Source organism: Pinus tabuliformis, chromosome J, assembly GCF_031772625.1.
Source record: "Pinus tabuliformis cultivar Carrire ecotype Pingquan chromosome J, CPIR1, whole genome shotgun sequence".
NCBI classification, from domain to species: Eukaryota; Viridiplantae; Streptophyta; class Pinopsida; order Pinales; family Pinaceae; genus Pinus; species Pinus tabuliformis.
Window position 1 is genome coordinate 1,230,991,749 of NC_142295.1, and position 18,819 is coordinate 1,231,010,567.

At 38.1% G+C, this 18,819-nt stretch overlaps 1 protein-coding gene across 1 annotated transcript; it reads left to right on the forward strand.

Moving 5' to 3' along the window:
- Nucleotides 1–286: 286 nt before the first annotated feature.
- LOC149231582 (putative pectinesterase 68) lies at nt 287–3,289 on the forward strand. The gene is made up of 5 exons (XM_089376326.1): nt 287–777; nt 1,760–1,949; nt 2,297–2,503; nt 2,599–2,828; nt 3,031–3,289. Exons 1-5 carry the CDS (start codon nt 524–526, stop codon nt 3,182–3,184), a joined length of 1,035 nt encoding a protein of 344 aa, XP_089232452.1. The 5' UTR covers nt 287–523; the 3' UTR covers nt 3,185–3,289.
- Nucleotides 3,290–18,819: the final 15,530 nt, after the last annotated feature.

Sequence of the window (18,819 nt, forward strand, 5' to 3'; positions counted from 1 at the left end):
TTGACCGTGAAACTTTATTTTCAAATTTACTTTACATTTTCGTAAACATACCCCGTAAATCCCCAAAAGAACTATAGAGTGTGTAATTTAATAACCTAATCTAAATCACTGAAAGTGACGTTTATTAATTAACCATATGTTTTCAGTTTTGAACCTGTTATGAACAAACTTGCCGACATCCTTAATTTCATACCAGTATTAATGAAGGCGAAGAAATTTGGGTCCAGAGGTTGAAAAAGTAAATGGCCGACGAACATGCTAAAATGATGGGCCACAATGAGCATGTGCGCACTGATTTGACAGTCGCCCGAGGCCATCAGTGGAACCCGGCGCAAATTTCGACACAGACAATATGGTCCAGAGATTCCATCTCTGTCAGCGCAAATTTTGTACTATGGTAGGAGGGTCGTCCTCGACGAAGTGTTTTTAATGGATCGATCATCTGAGTACCGCAAGCCAGCAACAGTTAAGCTCCCTCTCTTGCTCTCTCCGTGATTTGGGTTTCGTTTTGGTTTTCTTGGAGATGGAAGGTTTTAAGCTGTGCGTGCCCCTCGTTGTCGCTCTGCTAATACCTGCATTGGCAGAAGCTTACTATTTCGATACAAGGAATGGGTTTGGCAGGGGAAGGCACGGGTGGCGCGGCCCGATCGGGACCCGTTACATTGTCGTTGACAAAAATGGGGGAGGACAGTTTGGCAGTGTTCAGTCTGCGGTTGATTCTATTCCAGATGGGAATAGAGAACGCGTTATAATACAAATCAGGCCTGGCTTCTATCAGTAAGTAGTGTAACTATTCTCTCAGTATTACCAGATCTGTATCAGTGTCTGGGTGCTCACCCTCCTACCTCTATTTTTCCAGTTTACTTTCTATTACAACTTTCATGTAACTGCCTACTTGTTTAGCTGTTAAGTTGGATCCAATATATAAGCTCTTCATTTTGCTTAGTTAATTATTTAGTTGGGATATTCTTATTTTAAACGCAGATTTTGGAATATTTTAGAATATTTTAGAAATTTAAAAAATAAAAGCTCTGAGATTTTGGAACATTTTATGAGATTTTGGAACATTTTAGAAATTTAAAAATCTATAAAATTTCTGAAATATTTCAGAATATACGATCTAATTATACTAAATGTAAAAAAGTGTCATAGAATCTTTTTATTTTCAATTTGCATTGTTAGACAATGTCAGCATTAGGTTTAGATTTTTTTTCTTCCTTTTGCTTGCTGGACAATGTGAGCTTTAGATTTATCTTTTTTCTTGCATTTTCTTTTCTAGAAAATGTGACCTGAAAATTGAGAATTTCCCTACCAAAATCAACTAGAAATAATAAAATGTGTTTCAGCTAACTTGAGCAGAGACTATCAGTCCCTGCTCTTGGTTTCTACAATAAAAAGATAGTTTTTAAAGCATTTCAACTTTTTTTCCATGAATGCTTTTAAAAGGAATATTTCACTGTTAATGTCTTTGCAAAAATAAGACCTGCCCCTTCCAGAGAATGTGATGCCCAATCCCTGGTGACAGACCAATCAATCCAAAATTGTGCCACTTTTAAAGGGTTTAGTAACTCTTGGCGCTACTGATTAAGTGACGGTGACTGGTTATTATCTTTTCTGCAACAAAGATATCTTCCCTTTCAGAATATTACCTCCATTTCTTAAAATAATTTTACATGGCTTAAGGCGTAACGTTTTTATATTCCTTAATTTTGATCCCCTGGGAGGACTGATGGTGTTTGAGTTGTGTATATTAATTCAGGGAGAAGGTGCTTGTGCCTCTAGGGAAGCCATATATCACATTCCAAGGCGCAGGAATGGAACGCACAGTTATTGAATGGCACAATAAAGCCAACGATGTGGGCGCAGACGGGCAGGAGCTTCACACTTACAACACGGCCTCTGTCACGGTGTTGGCCAACCATTTTACCGCCAAGAACATCAGCTTCAGGGTACATTAAACTCAGCTTACTCACAAATAATTTCTTTCCAAACTTTACAGCAGTTTGCATTAAAATTTTCAGCTTATTAAAAGTTTTTAGTGGGGAAGAAAATTGGATCTATCTAAGTTTTGAGCGGACACTTCACTCATCTGAATATTCTTTAAATAAATAAAATATCTAGATTTTTATTTAAAAATTCCTAGAAACTAAATTAGATAACAACAACCAACTTTCTGGTTCCTGATTAGACCGATCAAATCATCTACACATTTTTCTTGGAATATTTTTGACAGTCATGTGGAAATCTCCAATTATTTATAATTTTCAGCTTATTTTCTGTCTCCGTACTCATACAGAACTCAGCGCCGGCCCCTCTGCCAGGGGTGGAAGGGTATCAGGCGGTATCCTTCCGCATATCAGGCGACAAAGCATATTTCCTAGGTTGCGGCTTCTACGGAGCTCAGGACACGCTCTGCGACGACGCCGGCCGCCATTTTTTCAAGGAATGCTTCGTCCAGGGATCCATCGACTTCATTTTCGGCAACGGACGATCTATATATTACGTGCGTACTATTTCCCCTCCGATCCCTCCCAACAAACTTATTCGATAACTCCAATTTATAGATCTGTAATTCTAAATCCAAGTTCTGAAATGCAGAAATGTGAGCTGAATTCCATAGCTCGAGTGTTTGGCGCCATAGCCGCTCAAGGCCGGACTACGCCGAACGAGCAGACAGGCTTTTCCTTCGTGCACTGTAGAGTGACTGGCACAGGACCACTTTACCTGGGCCGCGCCATGGGACAATACTCGCGTATTGTCTATGCTTATTCCTACTTCGACGACATAATTGCAGGGTGGGACGACTGGGATCAAACCAGTAAAGAAGGGTGCGTATGAATTAGACAAGTATTTACGTTTTTCAGTGATTACTGACTCACATACATGATAAACACCTAATCTGATCGATACACTAAATGGTTTATGGTTTGTTAAGTTAATTTATCTGGTTTGATGATGAATTATATTTTCAAAAAATTATGGTTTAATTTACAAAGATAAAAATATAAATGTTGTATTGGGTAATTGCAGGACTGTGTTCTTCGGTCTGTATAATTGTTATGGCCCAGGAGCTCGAGCAGCACGTCGGATTTCATGGGCTCACGAGTTGACACCAGCGCAGGCTCAACCGTTCCTGGTCAAAAGTTTCATCAATGGCAGGCATTGGCTTGAGGATAGTGGTTAGCATTAAAGCAAAGGGATCAACGTTGCCCACAAATCCACAGAAGAAAATATATATGTATGCCTTCAAATTCAAAGCAAATAATGAGAATAATCTTGTTATGCTTGACTTTGGATAATCCCTTCTCGCTCTGTTTGATTCTTTTTCACTGGTAACCAGTCATTACCACCTACCATGTTTGATTCTTTTTGGCTTATAACCTATCAGTGCCGCGATTTATGCATTTGCTTGTGGAACGCACTTATTTTCAGTTGAAAAAGCAGATCGCTCTTGCGTTCTGACGCGTATTGTGATTTAGGAAAAGTAATTGTAGTGTTGACAAAATGTGGTGGTTTGGAAGCCTTTCCATTTTGCTTTCTATGCTGTAATTATGTCGATTCGGGCAACGTGGATCTTGAGACCATTAATATCATTAAAAATATTGAATTGAAGAAAGAGGGTCCAGACTTCATATGTTTGATTTGAAGATGAAGCAATCTGCAACTTTTGACTTTTAATATTATTAAATATTACACTGTTGAAAATGCTCGACCATTAATATTATTAAATATTGAAGAGATGAAAGAGGGTCCAGATTTCAGATGTTTGAGTTGAAGAGGAAGCAATCTGCAACTTCTGACCTTTAATATTATTAAATATTAAGCTGTTGAAAATGCTCGACATCGTAATGCTTTGCTTTTGAGTAGGAGGCAACTCGAAACTGTTATTAATTCGTTTAATGGTTATTAATTGGTTAAAGATGTTTTCAATTTTCCAAATATTTGTGGTTTTATTTAAATTTGGAAAAAACATCATGGCTTTCAACATTTTTAAAGTGTTTAGGTGAGTTTTATTTATACATGTCATGTGGTTAGATGACTCCAGCCGTTAATTTAATAAAGATTAAATGTGTTTTTTTCTGGATTATTATGGATATTTTATTAGATTATTGAATCCTTAAAAGTTAATATTTTGTAATTTTATATATATATTTAAAAATTTAAAAATATTATATATATATATATATATATAAGATTCAATCTTCAGGGGTTTTAGGTTCAAATCTAAAATAATTAAAAAAAGAGTTCACAAAATAACACCCAATAATATTAGTTCCACCTAACCATTGAAGATAACACTAATCGATTAATATATTGTAGTTTTATAGTATTTGTTCTACCTAACTATTGAAGATAACATCAATTGATTATTATATTGTAGTTTTTTTATTATAAAAGGCTTTATTTTAAGTTTAAATTTAATATTACTAATTTAATATTAAAAAATTAAACAAATTGAATTGAAATGAAAGAAGTGAAGCTAAATGCACATCATTCATTGATGCAGTGAATACAAAATATATCATAAGAAACCCAATACAAATGATAAGTCTAGAATTTTAGTAGTGTACCTTGTTCTTTTCTTCTTAGTTATGAAATGCAAATATAAAGAAGGTGGAATCATTTCTGATAGTTCCTATGGGCATTATGGCATGTATTGTTGCTACACGATCTTATACTTCCTTTGTTCTAATTCAATATTGCAATCCTAATGTTCTACTTGACTATTGAACAATAAATAATGCAATAAAATAGGAACCCCTTGTTATTCTAGCGATCCTTTTAAGTCACCATAGTCATCTAGAGTTAGGGTTATTTTTGCATATGGTTTTGGTTTCCCATGGTTTTGTGCCTACGGATTGCATACAATGAAGCCTCAAAAGGCTTGGGAAAACTTCATTGTAATGCACCATGGGAGGTGTGCAATGAATGCTCATTTTGCCAACTTGGTTGGGTTTTGGCCAAATGACTAATGGAATTTTGTTAGTTGGTTTTTCCTTGAATTATGATTTTCCAAGATAAAACAATGTGTTTATGTTTAATGAAATGTTATTAGTTGTATTATTTTTTCTCTCTATTAAATTTAACATGGTATCGAAGTCAAAGGATTATTTATGGCTTGGCTAATTGAATTTGATGGATATATCAGAGCCAAGTGTTGGATTTAGGGGTATGCCTCTATTTCCAAAGGTTTATTTTCCCTGGTGAATATCTAAGCTATGGCAAGAGTATTTGTGCATTGAAGTGCTTTAGAAGGTGCACCTATTGATGGTGTGCTGACTTTGTGTAAAGGACACTAGGCCTTGGTAAAGGAGCTAATGACAAGACAATGCAACTAACACGAGTAAGGATAGATCAACAGTGTGCCAAATTTGGAAAAGATAAGGTAGCCAATGAAGGTAAGTGATGATTAATAAGAACAAGAATGTAGGTCTTGGCAAAAATGTCATCATTGTTGAAGTCAACTTGGGAAGGTGAGATCATCTTTACAAAGAGGATCAAGTCAAGATAATCAAGAGGGTTAGTTGCCACTACCACATTGTCTGGGTTGTTGGACGGGAAAGTGGAGATGGAAGCCTGAAAATATTTTTGATTAGTGGGCATGAGGCTGCTAGATTCTAGAAAGATGTGGTGATGCTAAGTGTATAACCAAGGGATTTGGTAGGTCGAGGAGAGCATGAAAATAAACAAACCGTCTGAAGGTGAGAGAATGACCATATAAGGGAGAGCAACAATGGATTTTTTTTTCTTATAATGGAGTCAAAAAATTTTGCATGGAAATGTGCATACTATTATAACACCTAGTAAGGCATGTCAAACTAACTAATACCCTTGACATAAAATTTGAGGGGGGTAGGGCCTGAAGGTTAATGGTGTTGGTTCACCTGGCTGTTTTGGATGGATTTGGTGAAGGGAAACCCAAAGTAAAGTTTTAAGTGGGGATTGTTAACTAAAATTTGACCTAGTGAAAGAGTCAAAGTTTCTCAGTTAAACAACAGTGTTTTTGGGTACATGGTTTTAGTTTCCCTTGGTTTTGTGCGTGTGCATTGTATGTAATGAATTATTTAAAAGGCTTGGGAAAACTTCTTTGTAATAGGCCAGGGTATTTGAACAATGATTGCGCACTTGGCTGGCTTGCCTTGATTTTGGCCAATGGACTAATGGAATTCTTTTAGCTGGTTTTCCTTGGATTGAGGTTTTCCAGGATTAAAAAAATGTGTTTATGTTTTATGAAATGTTATTGTTTGTACTATTTTTTTCTCTCAATAAGTTTTCTCTTAAGTACTTTTAACAAACTTGTGAGGGGTATAACTTCCTCATAAAAACATTAATTAAGTGAACTTCACATTGTTAAAATGTTCTTAATGTGTAGAATGATGTCAAGAGGTTGGGAACTTTGTTACCAAATTTTTGACCCATGAAAAGGGGATTTTATTCCTTAAACACTGTTTATAATTTGTTGAATCCCAAATCATGAAAGTGGGACTTGCCATTTAAGTGATCCTTGTAGCCAATAAGTACATTTTTTTCACCTAGGAAATACTAAAAGAGATGACAAGTTATTTAATAATTCATTTTAGATCATCACCACCCTTTAGAGGCAATACATCCAATTTCAATAACAAAACCTCCAAACGAAGATTCACCTTTTTCGCTCATTGCTCACCTCTACACTCCTATATGGGTATGACATTTTGGGATCATATCTTTATTCAATAAATAATAGTTGCATATAGAGAATACTTATCTCAATGTTTTCCAATAGTTCATACCATAATATCAGTGTCTTTGACCATCATTCTTATGAAATTTGGTTACATACCTTGTTTTTCCAATGATATTCTAAGTGGTGAGCATGATACACAAACAAGTTTGAGAGGATGAGAAACAATTGTTTTAGTTACCTTATCTGATGTTATTAAACTATGAAGTGCAATTCATTTGTGTGGGGTTTCGTCCCCATCAGGTTATCGGTTCAAATCTCATGGGGATGCTTTGAGCGTGGGAGCCACTCATGGGGGATAAAAATTGTCTCACAAATCATCCTTGATCAAGCCTCACTCAATCCTAGTGATTGCATCCCACAAGTGGGTAGATAATTTTTCCATCAAAATTTATGCTAACCACAACGTAAATTTAACCTAGTTGAGAAAAAGAAGAAGAACAAATCAAATTAATTACACTAGATAGGTGCTTACGTTTTGGAATTAGAAGGGAGCTTCTAGATAGAAAAATGGGGATGTGTTCAATTTTTTTCCTCCCTTTTAATGTCTGCCATCCAAAGTTAAACTTGCGTATGAATTAATTGCTCAAGAAAGAATTGTAGGATATGTAATAAAAGGGAAACCTCTGATAGATCATTGACATTTTTGTGCTTTTTACCTCGTATCTAAACTCTGACACAATTGAAAATTTACTGTCCAAATTGATAGTTCAATCTAGGAGGGTTTGCCTGTTTGCCTCAATTCCATGTTCATACTAACAGTGGAGCCAATGTGTGGTTCCTTTCCCTGGTCTACACTTCATCTAAAAAAGGAAGAGAGACATTGTTTCTGGTGTTCCAATTGAGAAAGACAAGTGCCAAGAATTTGTCAAAGCATTTCGCGATTGGTCTTTGGACATATCTTTATATTAATACTCACAACATTTCAATTTTCCTTTGATAAATGGATCACAAAAGTCTTAGATCTAACAAATGGAATTTTTTTCTAGTTCGTCTAGAGAATGGATATCCACAAGGTTATCAAAGGACTTATGGGGCTACTACTAATCTTTTGGATATTCTCAATTTCAGGGAACACTTGATAAATCATAAGCTTAACCATTGAAGAAAATTCACGAAATAGGATTAGTATTGATCTGCATTAGCTAAAAAGATTTAAGACTACCATATCCAGAATTCAAAAAAGAAGAATTGACTAAATTAATTGCCTACCTTTTTACATATCTTTTTCACTTTTATGTTTCCTTATCCTACGAATAAATTTTCATATATATATATTAAAACATAGTTTCTTTATAAATAAATGTTGATAGATACTGAAATAAAACTATCGACATTCATCAACTACTTTCTAACTTTTATATATATAACGATTTAACATTATATAATCTTATCCGTATAACAACTACATTTAGTGTTGGGTTCTTTATTTCCGGATCTTCCAAGATATCATGCCGACAGCTATAACATAGGAAAATATATATTATATTGAACTGAATGATCACTTTATAGGACTGCCAGTGTGTGGGCCATTTTCACACATGATATTGTTAGATTTTCAGTTTGGACGTTGGATTCTAAAGATAATAGTCTTGGAGAGTTAGTTGAATGTTGGATTCTTATGATAATAGTTTTCAAATCCGGATTTCGATGTTGGATTCCAAAGATAATAGTCTTGGAGAGGTAGTTGAATGTTGGATTCTTATGATAATATTTTTGAATCCGGGTTTCCATGTTGGATGGCTGTTGACGAAAGAACTCTCATGGTTGATTGTTAGCATGATTAGATATAATTAGTTACATTGGATTCTATGTGATTTGTATTTTTAATTCTGCGTAATGGTTATGTTATTTGTATTAAGAGAAGCAATAATAGTTTTTCCCTCCTTTTTCGTAGGCAATTCATTGGATTTTGATGGAATGCGTTGATTACGCTACCTAACTATTATATTCATCCCTCCTCACATAATAAAAGTGGCTAATTTAGTACTGACTTTAAAAGTGCTAAAAAAATCATACCTAAACGTTTTACTAATCAGAGTTTTATTAAAAAGGTGGCAAAAAGTCAAGCATATACATTTTACGCATTCGTGTATTTTTTAATATAAAAATAAAAGATTTACATAATAGTAAATACGATGTTGTTATCATCAATAATGATCCTAACATTGCAAATAAATCCAAAATTTTAAACCACGGAATTATTTTTAAATGTGAGATTTAATTTTTATTTTTATTTTATTGATATTATTTTTTAATAAAATGGTGTCATTTGAAATAAATGAATATAATTAGCTAAAAATGCAATACTTATTTAATATTAATATAACGAATTAAAAATATAATAACAATTTAATTATAAATTATTATTGTAATTAAACATATATCTAAGAAATTGCTTTGCTTCTATTCATTAATATTTAGAAAAAAATGATCATAAATATAGTGTCTTTTAGTGGAAGTAGAAGTAGTTAAGGACGAAAAAGGCGATATCATCTACAATGAAGATGGTACTCCACAAAGCAATATGATAGGAGCCCTCACCTCCTTTTCTTGAGCACTGGTGTGGAGCCACAATTGAGATTGCTAACAAGCATGAGATGGTGCTAATGAACCTCAGGTGTAAAAAAAATGTCCCAATATGAAGACTTTCATTGTGATTGGACTCAACGAATTTATGAAGTAAAAGAAAGCCAAATGCAATATGGAAGCAGATCTATCTTGCTACTTTACCTTCTAAATTCGTTGAGTATATCCAAAGGCAAGAAGTCTTCCAGAATTCTTTTGAAGCATACACTTGGGGCGAAATTTCTTGCAACATCACCAAAGCACTGGTAGGACGTTACACCAGCACAAGCGTGAACAAATCAATGCAAAAGCTGTCAAGACGCCAGACAACAAATCAATTTGTAGTAAGTATGGGCTTGAAATTGATGATCCAATTGTTTAGAAAAGAAAGAGTAATAAAAGAAGCAAAAAGGCACAGAGGTAGTCTACAAAAAATTCAAAGGTCCGTGCTTACAGAACAAACCAGCACAAGAAAGGATCTTACAGATTTGTCTCTAAAACTCATTATTATGAACCAAAACATATTCATCTTAAAACACAAAGACAAGATGGACTATTATGTTGGTTATGTGGCCAAAAGGGACATACATCAAATAAATTTCCTAAAGATAATAATCTAAGATGAATAGAGGTAATAAATCACAAGAAGTTGCCTCACGAAGGTCCCAGAAAGAGACAAGGAGGTCTCCTGGAATCATCTTCAAAGAAGAAGTGCATTTAATGAAAAATGACAGTTGCAACACTTCAGAAACAACAAACACTACCTCCTATAATTCTGATTCCAGCACTGGGCATGTAAATATACAACAATGTGAATGTACAGAATCTAAAGATTGCAACTGCAATAATTCAGAGTCAAAATCAATCCTCAGTTTAGAAGAAGAGACTGAACTCAGGCCAAATAAGGAAAAAGAAAAAATTTGTATGGTACACACCATTAAAGGTGACAAATCAAAGGTCTTGTCCAACATCAAAATGTTGGTAGAAGGAGAAATGAAAGAAAAGTTGTTAGATGCTTTTCTACAAACAATACACAAAGAATAGGGCAACAGTAGTTCAAAGAAAAATCAGGCTAAAGCCCTATTTGTAGATGCTTCCTATGAAAAGAACACCGGATATTTTCAAAGAAACAAGGAGCATACCAAGCCAAGGTCCTTAACCTTGGGAAAAGTTAGCATAGAAACATGCCATCTCAAAAAAGAAGTTGCTAGCCTGAAAGTACAGATGGAACCTATTAAGAATGTTAATGTAGAGATCTACGAAGATAAATCTTATTTTGGAATGGGATTTCGAGAAATGAAAATAATGACAATCCAATATCAACAACATCATGTTTTGTTGAACATCAATATCCAAAGAGAAAAGTTCACTTTAAGAACATTGATTGATTCAGGCGCGGATATTAATGTTATTAACAAAAATATTGTCCCAGCTAAATACTGGAAGGTGGCTACACGACAAGTAAACTGGGGTTGGAACTTAGACTTTCAAAATTTCCACAATGGTACAGACAATGTAGGAAGTAGAACTATCATAGAAAAAGATTGAAGAACTGAAAGACTTTAAATCTTCAATCAGAATCAAAGAACAACTCCAACTTCCCAGAATCATACAGTAATCTACAGAGCTAAGAAAGCACCTAGAGATTGAGTGTTGTTCATAAAACCCAAAGGCTTTTTGGCATAGAAAGCAACAAACAATAGAATTGCCTTTCAAAGAAAGGTATGAAGGAAAACATTGTAAGAGTAGAGCAATTCCCATGAAGAGAGACTATACAAATCTCTGCAAAAAAGAAATCTCCAGTCATCTGCAAAGAGGACTCATCCTAGAATCCAACAGTCTGTGGAACTGCTATGGATTTTATGCAAATAAGCATTCAGAACAGATTAGAGGAGTGCCCAGAATTGTTATAAATTATAAACCTCAAAACTTTGTTTTAGCAGATGATACTTATCCTATTCCACATAAAGGAAGCTTAATTGCAAAAATTGCAGGAGCCAAAGTATTCTCAAAATTTGACATGAGGTCTGGTTTTGGCAAGTTGCTATCAAGGAAGAGGATAGATTCAAAACTGCTTTCAGCATTCTAGCAAGGCCCTATGAATGGAATGTAATGCCTTTTGGACTAAAGCATGCTCCATCTAAGTTCCAAAAGGTAATGGATCAAATTTTCAAGCCCTATTTTGAATGGCTAATCGTGTACATCGATGATGTGTTAATTTTCCCCAGCACCATAGATGAACGTTTCAGGTGGTGGGCTCCAGTATTGCAACAATGATGTTGCAACTCCTGGGACTCCCTTCTTTACTTTTATCAACCCGGTAGTTCATAACAAACTTGGAAGCAATGGTGTTGTATGCACAAGTACTAGCTCTTGCCGCAGGCTGTCACTTGATCAGCTGGCACAAGTCCGCTAGGAGCTTAAGCCAACTTCTATGAGCTCTTAGAAGAAGCTTTTAACTGTGATGGATGAAAGCTAACTCAAAGGAGGCTAATCTACTTGTAGAAAGAAGCTGAAGGCTGAAAGGAAACGCAAACCCTGGCAAACCCTAGTTTTACTGACTAGCCCTACTGGTGCAAGAAAAGAGATGAAAGTTGCAGAAATGGATGCCATTGACTCTTGGAACAGTGAAATGCATGTGACTAAACTACTTCTGAAGGAAAATATGGAAAACACATCTTTTTGTATTTTTGAGTGATTTTGCAGGATTATTATGCATGTGCTTTAACTATGTTTAACTGTGTAGGGGTTTATTAGCCAAAGGAAATGGAGTGGGCGTTTGCAGAAGGTTGGGAAGGTGAGAAGAGGGCCTAAGGGGTCCCTAGCACCCTTCCAAAAAGTTTCACAGTGATCAGATCTCGAGAAACTGCTCACGTGATCTTCTACAGGAAGTCTGCAGGGGTTCTACAAGATGTTCTATAGGAAGAGCCGAGAGAGGATTTTTGAGGGTTGATGGAGGAAAGACGACGGGAAAGTGGAAATGGAGGATGGATGAGGTTGCGAAGAGGTCTAGGAACTGGTAAATGAGAATAAGGAGTGATGAAGATGGTTGGATTTGTTCAAGGATGGAGGGAGAAATGTTGCACAAAAATGAAGAAATTAGGTCAAACTGGCAAAGTGTGGCAAATGAAGGGAAGGAATCCAGAATTTTGGGTTGAAGCAGGTTGTGTGAGGAGGGAAGGATAGGCAGGGATGGATTACAGGTGATCTGCACACAATTTCTCAAAACTAATCAAAGAAAGACTAAAAAATCAGAGATCTATCTACTGTGACCTAATTTGACCTAGAAACCAGAATCATGATGAACAACAAGTTGTGAATAGTAAATCATGCAAGAAAACTATCCAAACCTAATAAAGAACAGATCTAAATATGCAAGCACAACTGGTATCAACTTTTCCATCTAAAAATCCAACACTTGCAATTGCATTGAAAGGCAAAACAATGTTTTTGTGGCAGCAAGTATGCCTTGGTCTCAGCTCATGGTCCCAAGGAGGGAGAGGTGAGATCGAGGGTTGCTTGATGGCCTTTTTCTTTGGAGAACTTTTCTGTATTCAAACTGTCAAATCAACTTGAAGCGTGAAAAGCTATTTTAATCATCAAAAACAACCTAAGTAACAAAGCAAGATCTTAACCTAAATAGCAGAAATTATTCTATGAATGCAAAGAAAACACATAATAGTACACAAAGGAGGTACTGACACTTGGGTTGGGCCCAACCCCAAGAGCTACAACCTCCTAAGAAAAGCTCAGAGCTGGTGCAAGATGAAATTTATCTCCATTACTAAAAAAATAACCATGTCACAGAAATGTTTACAGCAAAAGCTCGAAAAGGAGCTGAAAGGCAGAGCAGCAACAAAGTGTGAAAAACAACTATCCAAGAGATAAACTACCAAGGCTCGAATCCTTCCTACTTATGCGCCATGAGGACCTCCAACAACCTTCTTTAACTCGAGGGGCTTGGCTGCTCAAAACTGCAAGTAATCAACCACTTCACAAAAGCTGCTCGGCTGCCCTTGGAAATCATCTTTGGTGGGCTGCTGAACTCCGAGCTGATGGTGGAGAACTCGAGGAAGGGGCCATTTAGTGTAGGAGACACCCTTCCTACTAATCCTCAGCCTTGTTCCCTCGTATTTGGCTGTCAACTGGCTCATAAATGCTTGACCTTGGTCCAAAAGATGTTCAAAAATATGCAATAAGCACGTATTAGAATTCATGGTCAAGTTACTATCCTCATTCATTAAATTAGCATAAATATACTCAAAAGCATGCATAAACTATGAAGAATGGTGGATTAATCAAGAATAATAGTTAAAATGAGCCCAATAAGTTACCCATTTTTGGGGCTCATCATCACCCCCTGCTAAATGTGTTTTTCATCCTCCGAGCAACTAAGCCAGCTCATCATCCTTGATTGCTTTGACTACCTCTCTAACATCCCAGGCTTCCGAGGTGATGTCCTCTTCTTGATCATGAAACCATGATTTTCTCTCAACTTCCTCCCACTGCCTGTGCTCTTCTTCTTATTTGACCCCTTCCAGTAGTCCTAAAAGCAATGGAGGAATAAACTTTAGGTTGATCCAGTTGGCCTGCAGGTTTTGCATTGACTGTTTATAGAGTGGTACTTTTGCCAAGGCCTCCCTCATCCTTGTTGGGGAGTGGTATTCTCTGATTTTCAGACTGTGGGATAGTGTGTTCCATCTCCTTATGCAAGCATGAATGCAGTTATCCCCCAACAGTCTTTCCATGTCCTCAAAGTGAGCAATGGCCTGAGCTTGTCATTCAATATAGTCTGGCAGAACTTGGGGGTCATTGGCGAGGTGTTGATGGGCATGCACTAAAGCTAAGGGATCTTCTGGTTCTGCTTTGATCATGAATGGCTCCCGTAGCTCCCTGTCCATAACATTCTGAATTTCTGTTGCCCTCTTTTCCTCATGGTTTAACCAAGAGGCCATGGCCATGAGTTGCACATCCCCCAATGAAGCGTTGGGTTCCCACAGATTCATATTTGGAAGGGCTAAATTGTGTAAATAGAACTTTGATAACTTGGCCTTATCTTCTCCGGAGCTACTATCACACAAGTCCATAAACTGATGGTAATTCTGAAATGGAATGGTGCCCCTTTGGGCCAAGGTGTTAATTTGAAATTGCAACCATTGATCCTTAAGATATAAGGCATATGACTTGGCAGGTTGCCTACATTGTAAGGCTTCTACTGCCCAGCTGGCCATGCAGGCCATTTAGGCATCTTTTTCTTGCAACTGTTGTTTTAAACCCTATATCTTTTCTGCTACTTGAGACTCCTGTTCTTGCAGCAGTTTTGTGAGCATCTCCACATTAGCTTGTAGCTTTGCCTCCTTTTGTTGTTTCTCAATTGTGTCCTTGTCTGCTAGAGGTCCTTCTTGCTGTTGTTTCCCTCCCAAAATAGATGGGCTACCTTCCTTGTGGACTTCCTGTAGCTGCAACTGTTTTCTTAGCAGCTCATTCTCCTGCTACAGCTGGGCTCTTTTGCAACTTTCTATATGTCTGACCATGGCTAGTTCTCCTCTTAGCTCTTTTAACTTCTCCTCCATGTGGCCTATGTCCTCAATTCCCTTAGATTTGGCAATTTTCATCCATGTGTGTGTTCTGATCCTCTCTTGTTCTAATGCAAAGAAGAGTGGCACAAAAAATTTATGTGGGATGATTTTCTCACCCTCTAACAGGTTGTAGTATGAGCCCAAGCTAGGCTGAGGGCTTGCTTCCAGTATCTCCTCGGTCTTTCCCTCTCCCTGTGATGATTTGGCTGCCTTTTCTTCCAATTTCTCGATCTCTTTTAACTTAGCCAGAGTTTCCTGTAGAGATGTCTCAGCTTCCTGTAGAGCTGTCTTTGAGTCCATCATCCTAATTCTCTCTGTCCAGGTGGAGGCTTTTGGGCTTCCTTGTTCATAGGTGATAGACACCTTTGAAGGAGACTCTTCTTTTGGTTTAGTTGTTGTGTCCTTAATGACAATTGGCTCCTTTGACTGTGGCTGGGGTCTGCCCACTTTTATCCTTGTGCTTCTCCTTGCTTTAAAGTACATGGAGGTTTGCCTCTTTCTCTTCCCTTTTTGTTTTGGAGGTGTGCTTAAGGCAGCAAGCACAGCTACTGCCTCCCTTGCCAATATCTCAGGTGATTTCTCCTCTTGCTGTCCTTTTTCCTTGCTTCCTGTAGAAATCCCTGTGTCAACTGTTTTTGTTTGCATTGCTGAGATTTCAGGGTGTGTCTTTTCCTTTTGTTTCTGTGTGCCTGCTTTGGTTGTGGCAACCTTCATTTGGGCTTTTTCAGCCTTCTTTGTTCTGCTCTGCATCCTCTTTTCCCTTGGTGTTTTTGCTATTGTTTCTTCCTCTGTTTTAGGCTCAGCAATCTGGCCCCTTTCCTCTTTTTCTTTTTGTTCTTTCTGTGCTTGAATGTCCTGCATTCCTTCATCATTGTTTTTCTCACCTTCTTTAGTGTGTTCTCCCTCTTCACTGCTGGATGGGGTGATGTTTTCGGCCAAAGTTCTAATGTTGTCATCCCTGGACATGTTTCAGAAGATTTCCCAAGATATGGGGACAATGTAGGTGTGCAAAGCATTTTCCACCAATAGTTTGATGAGCCCATGATGGGCCAACTGATCTGGGATCCCCTCATTGAGCTTTGTACCACATTCAATTAGTGACTGGAGAAGGAAATAGGGGATGCTCAGTTTCTTGTCTTGAGGCAAGTCAATCCCATGCCTTAGTTCACACAGCAACCTGAAATGATATCCATAGATGATGCTAAACCTCCCTTCACATGTGATGTACTTCATAATTTGGAAATTGACTTCACTCCAGAGAGGAGGCAAGCTGGTTCTTCTAACCCTATTTTTGTCTTCTACAGGATGCTCCGTGGGCAGAAAGAATGACTTCTTAGCAATTTGGCCCAATGATCTCTCTTCTTTTCTCCAAGGGAGCCCCAATGGTAGACCAGTAACTGCATTGATGAGCTCAGGGGTGAGTTCTAGGGTCAAACCCCTAAAACTAACTGTGGCATGTGTTTTTGACTGTGGTCTCAGGGACATTAAAAACTCCTCAGTTATCTCCTCATCATGACCCTGAATTTTGTCAAAGAAGGATATCCAATTTGCTCGGGTGAAAAGGTCCACCACCTCAGGATGCTCGTGCAGTTTGCTAGAGTCCGATGGTTCTTTCCTTATGAATCCTCCTGGCATGGTGAGAGTGCTCTTTTTATGTTTTAATCAGAAAAGGAAATGCTCAGGCAACCAAACAGTCAATCTGAAACAGAGGATAGCTGAATTTGGTCTCCCCTGAACTCAAGAAGGAATTTCTCGTGTTCAATATCAACTAGCAACAATTCCCTTGTTTTAAGACTGCTGTCACCCCGAACTCGACTGTCTGTTTATGAAAGGAAGAATTTTGTTTTTACAGACAGAGCATAAGGATCAGGTTCCCTTCTCAACACACGTAGATATGCAAATTCAATTTTTTCACACACAGGCTGGCCTCTACGGCTATATATATCTTCCTTATAGGAGAATTTAAAAAGAAATCGTGGAGGAGATTTTTGATGCAGAGAAACTGGGGAAACTCAGTGCAATATGCAGGAAAACGTTTACTTCCAGTACACAGGCAGACTTTTCCTCTGATTTTTCAATCTGATGCCATTCAATTCACCACCTTGCACAAAACACACCATGCATAGAGGATTTTTTTCGAGCCTACCTCGGTTGGAGCTCCGAATTCAATGAAAATCCTAGGTTTTCCTGCTCTGTAAAGCTGTTTTTCCTTTCCTGTAGAAGGCCCCCAGTTCATGTAGAATGACATTGTGCCTCTGAGCGAGCCTGATACGCAGGAGATTTTCGAACACAGGCAGAAAAACTGGTGTAGGACGACTGGTTAACTGTTTTTGGAAGCGGTGGATGCGTACTCCAGTCGAGGACGTTGTGAGTGCAAAGTGAACAGAAGGTGGTGCATGTTTCGGTCGGGCATCTTTTAACTGCGGCGTGATTCGTGGTGAGGGGATGAGGTGGCTGGACCGGACCGTTGGTTCGACGTCACAGCCATAATGTTTTGGCGTGTTTCTAACCGCCATCACCTCCTCTTTGCCGTTATTCGCCGCCACCACTACCAGTCTCGACGATTTCTCCTTGAATGGACACTCCACACGTGTTGGCTGCACATCTCATTGACAATTTTGAATGTAACGGGGCTCGTTTGGATCCCATGAGGATATGTAACTGGCTGAGGGTGGCCAGTTGATTGGCCACCGATTCCACTCAATCCAAACCATTCCCAGAGGCTAGCAGCTTTTAAAATATGATTTATGCAATTGAAGAATGAGTTTAGGCACTTACCTGCGTGGTCATGGCCGCGTTATGCAGATTTCAGGTTTTGGAACCCATTCCTTCGTGTGTTGTTGCTGCATGCACGGGTTTTGGAACCCATTCCTTCGTTTGTTGTCGCTGCATGCACGTTGCATGCTTGGATTAGGATGTTCCTGATATTCTGACATTCAAGAAGAGCTCTTTGCATGTCTCTTTTTCCATTCTTGGCTGTCCCTGTCTCCAGAGTATGTCTTCCAGAGGAATTAGCTGCTATAGGATTCTTGTAGGATGTCCTATAGCTGCTTCTCCTCCTAGAATGCAAGCTAGAATGAGCAGGGCTATATTGCTGACGAGGAGCCGAGATGGAGACTGACAGGTATGGTGAGTGAGGAACTGCTACTTGATTTGTCAATAAAATTTTTTGCTAGCAATATGACGAAAACATGGTTTCTTGTGTGTGTCTGTGCAGGATCAAAATAAAAATAGGCGCAATGGAGGTCTAAAGAAATGGAAGAGCGTGACATATGGCGATGGATGGAGATAGGGATGTTTGCAGGTCTCAGAGGCAGATTCCCAACCTTCAGATTCCCTTTTGAGATCAATTTTGATCGTCTGTGGGTTCTATAGGATCTTCCTGTAGAAGACACAGAACTTCCTGTAGAAGACACAAAACTTCCTATAGAAGGTGAAATCTTGGCCTAAATGAGATCAAATCTTAGGAAAGGGCTGTGGTCATGGAGGAATTGATTGTGAGGGATGCTTGCAGCTTGGTGCTGACCTCTGTCCTCGTTTTGTGCGATCCTCCTAACCTGTAATGTCCTTCCTGCAACCTGCAATTTGTTCAACAGAAGTCAAGTTTATTTTTCTGTGTTTTTTCCTTTTCTTTTTTCTCTTTTTTTTGTTTTTTTGAGACAGCCGGGGCGCCTCCAAGAGGTTTTCACCCTCACTGCCTGCCCTGGGTGCCTCCAAGAGGTTTTCACCCAAGGATCTTTTATTATTTTCCTATTATTTTTTATTTTCTTTTTTTTTTTGGTGCTCAGAATGTGGATGGGGTGGAGACAGGGGCCTGCTCCACCACCAGCACTGATTTATCCAGAGTTTCAATGAACTCCTGCTTAGAAAGGGGCTTCTTGTAGATCTTCAAATGATGCCCATTGACGAGCATGGGGATGGATTCTTCATCAATGGTCCTGATAAGGA

Bases quoted from the DNA above. Each gene is read 5' to 3' on its own strand.
- LOC149231582 (XM_089376326.1), top strand. From the start codon at position 524: ATGGAAGGTTTTAAGCTGTGCGTGCCCCTCGTTGTCGCTCTGCTAATA. The intron at 1,950-2,296 runs GTACATTAAACT...GTACTCATACAG, and splicing joins CCAAGAACATCAGCTTCAGG to AACTCAGCGCCGGCCCCTCT. The intron at 2,829-3,030 runs GTGCGTATGAAT...GGGTAATTGCAG, and splicing joins GATCAAACCAGTAAAGAAGG to GACTGTGTTCTTCGGTCTGT.